We start from the raw sequence: 8964 nt of genomic DNA, 5'->3' as shown, positions 1-8964 counted from the left end.
CAAACATGGCGGTGTTTCGTAAGGATCCGTGTGGTATTATATGCTTAATAATCACATATGCTGCCGTACTATATGCTGATTATGTTGTAGTCCAATGGCTTATTCTTCCAACAATGGCTATGAGGTAATTATAGTAAATATAATCCATTAACAGTATAGAAGGTTGTTTTTAAACAACTGGGCTTGGCCGGACCGCGTAGCCTCACCACACACGACACAACAGGAGTGGGACACCGTATTTTTACGTTTTAGAGTCGGGTGATGATTGACCCCATACACTCTAGCTAGGCCTAGGCTAACTTTGTCATTTTACATTAATATCAATTCAATTATTTCATTATGAAAATATAAATAGCAAGCGTAAGCCTAGTAGTACTAAACTAGGCTGTTTATTCCTTTTGATTAAAAAAAAACCCAATATAATTTTGAGCTTAATTTTTAATTGCTGAATTGCGAGTAAAGTTTTGACACATATTTTTTTAAATGTTTTTATATTTGTTTTGTCTAATATTATAATAAGGACCTCCTGTACTCTCTTTAGGCAGGGAGTTGTTATTTAACAATTAACAACTCCATTGCTTTGCTATAGTTTAGATACAATACTAATAGTACAACCTTCTGTCTGCATATATAAAACTGGAGTTAGTTACTTTAATTTACTAAAAATAAAAGTTATTTCTAATCATTCAATACTCTTCCTTTTTTACGTATGCAGTATTAGTGGGTACTTCCATGCTGTTGCCTTCAATCTGATTGTAGTTCTTCTCATATCGTCACATGTACGAGCTGTCACAGCAGACCCAGGTATGTGCCTTAATTTAGTACAAGTCTGTACTAAATAGATACAGTAATTATGGATTCTAGAATGTATTATAAATGGATGGAGGGAGGAACTATGGATAATTCTTGGACCTCTCTCTCCTTCATCATATGCAGATGGTTTATGCAGATGGTTTTTACAGAATCCAATGTATTTCTTTTCATATTTTTTTCTGAAATTAAGGAATTGAAACCCCTTGAAGGACCAGAAAATCTCTCAAACTACTCTCATTTCCTTAAATCAAGGTCCCATATTATTTGGGGGAAAAAACCCCCAGACACCATTTTTGGTTGGAGGGGTGATTGTAATGTTATAATTTTTAAAGTTTATGTTCTAATAACTTCTGATGTAATATTTCTTGGAAAGTTTGCACAATGTTATTCCATAAATTCTATAAAAAGTTTTTAAATTATGTACCGGTAATTTAGAATTGTATACTATATCTTATGCCCTAACCCATCTCAATCTCAAACCTTACCTTATTTTTGTTTTTAGGTATTGTCCCATTACCAGCTGCTGCCATAGATTTTTCTGATATGAGGGTTGGTGCAATTCCTAAGAGCATATTATCACAGGTAAATGATAAAAAACAATTATTCTACTGCAGTTACTGCAGTAACTACATTTGTTACTGCAATAACATATCATTATTTGAGTCTTATTTTTATTTGTCAGTCACTGCTGTAAACAGTGTGTATTATTAACCAAAAAGAGCTTAACGAGTTAGATGAAATTGTAGAATGATTTTGACCCTTAGTAAGGTAAAAAAAGTATTGCCTTGATTCATAAAAATATTTTTGTCATATTTTCTTTACTCGTTAGGATGGTGAGAGTTGGAGTATATGTCAGAAGTGTGAGGCATACCGACCCCCTAGAGCTCACCATTGTAGGATCTGTCGTAGATGTATTCGCAAAATGGATCATCATTGTCCGTGGTATGTACTATTGCAATAAACTATTGACCTTTTCAACTTCTAAAGTTGTTTAAACCTGACAATTTTACACCTGATAACAAACACACCACACTCACTTTACTTAAATTCTGCACTATAAGAGTCAATACTATGTATCAAAATATTAATATTCTTTTTGATATTTTCTCTTTCAGGATTAATAACTGTGTGGGGGAATTCAATCAAAAGTTTTTTATACAATTCTTATTCTATGTGGGTAAGTCTACAGTAGAATCCATTTAATGATCTATTGTCCCCCAAAAACATGAAAGATGAAGATTAATTCAATCAGACTTTGAATAAGTTATTTTGTAGTTTTAGTAAAGTTAATCACTTGCGTACAAAAAAAAAATGTTATAAAATGACAAAATAAATGGTTAAATTCAATCCAAAACCCATTCACTTCCACTATTGTATTCAGTCTCAAATGTGCTCTTTAACTCAATTTTGTTTTTATAAATATTATTTTACTATTTTAGGTCTTGCTGCAATATATTCAATAGTTCTTGTGATTTTGTGTTGGACAACAGCATCAAACAGACATATAAAACTTGCGGAACAAAATGCAAAAGTGTAAGTATTTTGAATCTGTTGTTTTATTCTCGTAGAAAGAGAGGTAATTCACAGTGCGGATTGCAGGCCCTCAATCTTTACAAGAGAGTTTTTGTTTTGCGAGTTGCCTAGCGACATGTTAATTCATTGACATAGTTTGAGCAGATTTGCATTATAACTAAAATGACATGCACTAAGGAAGAATTAGTGTTACCTGAAAGCAATTTTTCCTGGCTTTATTTTGATTTAGCATTGTCATTTTTTCAGTGCTTATTTTATTTTGTACAGTATCTCCATTGAGATCCAGCCACTGATACCCACAACATTGTCATTTTTTCAGTGCTTATTTTATTTTGTATCTCCATTGAGATCCAGCCACTGATACACACAGCATTGTCATTTTTTCAGTGCTTATTTTATTTTGTATCTCCATTGAGATCCAGCCACTGATACCCACAGCATTCTCATTTTTTTTAGTGTTATTTTATTTTGTATCTCCATTGAGATCCAGCCACTGATACACACAGCATTATCATTTTTCAGTGCTTATTTTATTTTGTATCTCCATTGAGATCCAGCCACTGATATCCACAGCATTGTCATTTTGTATCTCCATTGAGATCCAGCCACTGATACCCACAGCATTGTCATTTTGTATCTCCATTGAGATCCAGCCACTGATACCCACAGCATTGTTATTTTTCAGTCCTTATTTTATTTTTTATCCATTGAGATCCAGTCACTCACAGCATTTTCAGTAATTTGCCTTTTGATTTATAATTATTTTGTGTTTGTCTTTCCCCAGCAGAGCACATACAATTGTGTTAATCGTGGAGAGCATTCTGTTTGGTCTGTTTGTGTGTGCAATAGGCTGTGATCAGGTAAGTGTTCTTTTACTCTGATATGGTTAATTTAAAATAAGGTATTATTGACACTGTAGAACAGGAATATATAATACAAAACAAATATGGTGAAACTGGACGAACATTTAATAAACTAATAATAATAGTTCATTCTTATATAGCGCATATAAGCAAGCTCTCAATGCACTGAACATTATTACCCCAGTCATTTTTTTTTATTAAACACGTATGGAAACATACTTCCGCAAAGTTGTGTCTTGATCTAACCGGGTACCCATTTATACACCTGGGTGGAGAGAGGCAAATAGAACTAAAGTATCTTGCCTAGGATACAAGCAATGCGGCAAGAGTTGGATTTGAACCTCGATCTCACGATCATTAGTCGAACGTCCAACACACTGCGCCACACGCCCTCACATGTAAAATACTCATGTCAGCTCAGTTGTAACTAATTTTAAATATTTTACATTTAAGTGGTTATACAGTAATTTTTTAAGAGAATGTACCAAGTTTATAATAGACTAAGTTAACTACCTCCACTCAACCGGAAGAACATACACATACTGTACTATAACATACACATACTGTACTATAACATACACATACTGTACTATAACATACCATACTGTACTATAACATACACATACTGTGCTATAACATACACATACTGTACTATAACATACACATACTGTACTATAACATACACATACTGTACTATAACATACACATACTGTGCTATAACATACACATACTGTGCTATAACATACACATACTGTGCTATAACATACACATACTGTACTATAACATACACATACTGTACTATAACATACACATACTGTGCTATAACATACACATACTGTACTATAACATACACATACTGTACTATAACATACACATACTGTACTATAACATACACATACTGTACTATAACATACACATACTGTACTATAACATACACATACTGTACTATAACATACACATACTGTACTATAACATACACATACTGTACTATAACATACCATACTGTACTATAACATACACATACTGTACTATAACATACACATACTGTACTATAACATACACATACTGTACTATAACATACCATACTGTACTATAACATACACATACTGTACTATAACATATACATACTGTACTATAACATACACATACTGTACTATAACATACACATACTGTACTATAACATACACATACTGTGCTATAACATACACATACTGTACTATAACATACACATACTGTACTATAACATACACATACTGTACTATAACATACCATACTGTACTATAACATACACATACTGTACTATAACATATACATACTGTACTATAACATACACATACTGTACTATAACATATACTATAAACTATAGTTTTTATTTCTATCAGGTATCAGCCATTTTGGAAGATGAAACAGCTGTCGAACAAGTCAAGCGTGTAAATGGTGTACGCCCTCAACAAAATAGAAGTAGAAAAGAATTATTAAGAGAAGTATTTGGACGAGGTATTCCAACATTCTTATGTAGTTCAGGATTTTTTAAATCGGGGGATGGGGTGCTAACAATTTGGTTGTAATTATTGCAAAGAATATAAAAGTGTTAAATTATATTGTTTATTATTAACACAATTGAATTTATCAATGTTTTTCTCTTTGAATATAGGTTCCAGATTATGTTGGTTGTGCCCATTCTCTTCTGGGCGTTTCCCAAGTATAACTCCTCCTCCTTTCACTCAAGATGTATGATTGACCAATCAGCAACAAATATCAATACAAGAAAGTGAATCAGAGGAAAGTATGTTTTATTTGGCTATTCTTCTAACAGAACTAACGCTCAAACTCTTAACCAATCATGAAGGAGTATCAAATTCAATTATTGATCTAACAGTACTGTTATTTGAACCAACCAATGGAACATGACTATTGTTTACTTGATTTTTGTAATGTAAAATTGTTGAAATGCTTTAACTGAATTAATGGCGAACGAATTTAGAAAAACAAGAATTGTGTATCCGTGAATTTAATATCATCTACGACGTGTATTGTCATCTCGCTTTCTCACGCGCAGGTCGTGGTTAATCGCTGATCTTTTATGACATTCAAACATTGATAACTAGTGGAGAGGTTCGCTATCAGAAATGTTTTCAGAAGAGATTTTATCTGGAAAATTCAAACCGATGTTTGTTCCTTCAGAGAAAAAATCCTGCTCTCTCTACACTATCAAACTTTATTTGACAAAAAAAATGTGATGTGCCTATATGTAGACATGATGATGTCGTATCACTAACATATTTGGGCATATCACTACCATATTTGGGCACATCACACTTATTTTGTCAAACTAATTTGATAGTGTAGACAGAGCTTTCGCCTTTGGTTTTTCATTTGAGATTATCAAACAACAGCTTACAAGTGGTTACATTTAAACTGGTTACAATTAGACTTATAACAGCCTTATAGTATATAAGGCTATTCCAAAGATCAGTTACACGATTATTATACAAAGTTTGAGTTTTCAAATCAGGAGCAACAAAATCGGGTTGTAAAACAAAAAACGATCTCAATCCACTCAATGCCTTAACAGTGTTTTACAGATTTAGAGTTTGTAAGCTTTTATAGAAAAACAAAAAAGTGTATAAAATATGTAAAAAAACAATTGCCAAAAAAGTTATTTTGCATAATTCTTTAAAACTAAATATAATCTTTATAATCATTCCAAATTGTTTTTAACTCTGAGAAATTTCTGTGTTTATTATTTTGTCACAGTACTTAATAAATAAATGGAAATAAAAAATGAAAATCAGATAGAGTTACCACCATTCTGCCTTCTATATTACCATGGAGTATTGTTACTCCATGGATATACGCACATCAGGATTGGCATTTATCAATATTTGAGCTTCGTATGAATATGTACGCATGTTTGTGTCACTAAAAAAAATAAAACTAAAATAACTAATAATAATACATTTTCTCGTTCTCAGTGTTCCTAGATTTTCAAGTTGTTAATTTAGACAATGTATATTATTTTAAAAAGTCATGTTCAAGTCAAATATTTTCTCAAGATAAATATAGATTTGTTTTTTGGATTTTATTAGTTTTTTGTCTAGGGGTTGTAGAGCTGGAGTAATAATACTATTTTGTGTAATATGGTTTGTGTTTTATAGTATCACAGTCTCAACTACTGTATGATAATACAGTAAAAAATAGATAAGTATTTTATAATATTTTGTAAGTACTAACCTTAGGTTTTTAATTTATTAGTCGGCTTGGTATATGCACATTCTTCTAACAAACAGTTTTCTTCAAGTTAAAATGGTAATTGTTAATCTAAAACGTCTGATGACACAACATTTAATAATAATATTTATGATTATTCTTAAAAAATCATGAATCGAATCAAATATATTTTAGATACATAATTTAGTGTGTAATTGAACTAATCAATAGTTACACAAAAAACAAGTAATTTTATACGAAGGAATATTTGTACGCGAATAATATTATAATTTAATATTTTCTGTAGTAGCCTATTGTTTATATAATATTTTAAATAGCCTATTGTTTGTATAATATTTTTAAAGTTGTTGTACGAAGGAATATTTATACGCGAATAATAATTATATAATTTAATTTTTTTTTTCTATAGCCTATTGTTTATATAATATTTTAAAAGTTGTACATAAACCGAAAGAAACAAGAAATAATGATGAACTTATCAGTAAATTCTCAAATTATAAGAAAATAGTTTCACTCCTGAATCCAACCAAATAACTTTATACGGATTCTGGCTTGATTGCCATCAGCGCAAGCGTATTCATACGAATAAAATACGAAAAAATAAGCGCAACCAACGGGTATCGGGAATGTTCGATTCACCATGTGGGGAGAAAACGTAGGCGCGTTCCAGTCCGATTGGATAATTATTTTCTCTAAACATTGTATTGAACAAATGATATTAACATATTATTATATAGTTTTTATTTAGTTTATTCAAAGTAATTAATATATAAAATGTTAAGGTATTTATTAAAATAACTTTTATTGATAAAATGTACCAAAGTTGACCTAATCCGTCGCTATTCATAAATCAGTGTGTTATAAGAATTTAGATTTTCGTATATAAATGATAGATTATGTAATTCTTTATACTAAAAGATTGTATAAATATTACTTTTTCTTGAAAATGTATGTTAATTAAATTACATTATTTCTAATTACTTAAGTGTGTTTTTTTATACAATATTTCTATAATTATTAATTTAATTATTCCTTTAATTTTTCATTTTTGTTGTTGTGGCATGACCATTTCTGTAAATGTAAATGCGACTCGTAGCCTACTGGGCTGAATGGCGCACAGGTTTGTATGACACATGCCACGACTTTCTACTCCCTGTAAGAGTCCCTTCTTGTCGAGTGATGCCACCAACCAGCGCAGGTTTGTATGACACATGCCATGACTTTCTACTCCCCTGTAAGAGTCCCTTCTTGTCGAGTGATGCCACCAACCAGCGCAGGTGTGTATGACACATGCCACGACTTTCTACTCCCCTGTAAGAGTTCCTTCTTGTCGAGTGATGCCACCAACCAGCGCCCGTTCGTCTGTCCACATGCGGAACCTACACTTAAGCTCTGTCTACACTATCAAACTTTATGTGACTACAAAATGTAATGTGTGCATATATGCACATGTCGTACCTCTACCATATTTGGACACTTTTTGTCAAACAAATTTGATGTGTAGACAGAGCTTTACCATTGACCCTCTTGTTTTGGTGTTGATACTTTAGTCCATCAAACTGTGAGTTTGATCGGTTATTGTCCGTCAATTGACCAATCGACAACAACGTCACATGACACACTGATATGTAAGGAAGTATGCAGTCTGGCTGTTTGTTCTATTTTGATTGTTTTCGCTAATTTTTGCCGGCCATTTGTAATTAAGTTAAGCACTTCAAAAACGTCACTTCTTAATGCATTCAACCTTGTTTGCCACAGGTTACACCTCTACTGCGCATGCCTAATAGTTATTGCACTAATGGAAAGGGAAAATGCCCATTATACATTCAATTACATTTATTAAATCGACCTTGTTAGCTGTTCTCAATCGTTAAGTATAAACTTAATTGAAAATAATTAAGACAAAATACAAATGTTATGCTGTTTATGTGTATGAATCATCGTTGACAAGAAACAATTAAACACCGGGTCACGCGTTATCTTTGTTTAGTCAAATATAATTAAACATAATCAAAGGAAATTAAATTAATTATTCGTAAAGCTGTAATAAGACAAAAGTAGGTTGTTTAAATTAGAGCTTGGTTCCCACTAGGAGACGACACAACGCGAGAACGTACGCGCACCGCAACGACGCGATGAATCATACGAACTGTGCCTTCTGATTGGTCAACTCACCTGGTTACGTGTGGGAACCAAGCTTAAACGATATTTTGAGGTGAACGTAAAAATAGATAAGCCTACAGTACCAAATATAGAACAAGTCGATCATGTATTATATAGTATCCTTAACCAGTGTGGGTACGACCTCATGAACGAATCGATTACAATCAGAATAACTAAAAATGTAAATTATATATAAATTTAGAATGAAAATAGTTTGATCAGGGAGTTACAACTCCCTGGTTTGATCACGTGAAATCCCACATGCTGCTAATTTCCACACTATGACAAAACGAAAGAACGTAACGAAAGTAGTTTGACCAATCACGGCGCGACGATGGATCATCCAAACTTTCGTCGCTTG

At 32.2% G+C, this 8964-nt stretch overlaps 1 protein-coding gene across 2 annotated transcripts; it reads left to right on the top strand.

The window, feature by feature from the left end:
- LOC140056401 (palmitoyltransferase ZDHHC7-like) lies at positions 1 to 7291 on the top strand. Of its 2 annotated transcripts, none has more exons than XM_072101766.1 (9): positions 1 to 124; positions 716 to 804; positions 1316 to 1395; positions 1643 to 1755; positions 1929 to 1990; positions 2253 to 2346; positions 3134 to 3206; positions 4592 to 4706; positions 4864 to 7291. In XM_072101766.1, exons 1-9 carry the CDS (start codon positions 6 to 8, stop codon positions 4944 to 4946), a joined length of 828 nt encoding a protein of 275 aa, XP_071957867.1. In that variant the 5' UTR covers positions 1 to 5; the 3' UTR covers positions 4947 to 7291. The 2 variants fall into 2 exon arrangements, with proteins under 2 accessions (XP_071957867.1, XP_071957866.1); XM_072101765.1 differs by having other exon boundaries at positions 3131 to 3206.
- Positions 7292 to 8964: the final 1673 nt, after the last annotated feature.

The sequence above is a fragment of the Antedon mediterranea genome, chromosome 8 (assembly GCF_964355755.1).
Source record: "Antedon mediterranea chromosome 8, ecAntMedi1.1, whole genome shotgun sequence".
NCBI lineage: Eukaryota > Metazoa > Echinodermata > Crinoidea > Comatulida > Antedonidae > Antedon > Antedon mediterranea.
The sequence above is the reverse complement of the archived record's forward strand: the minus strand, read 5'-3'. Positions and strand labels throughout refer to the sequence as shown.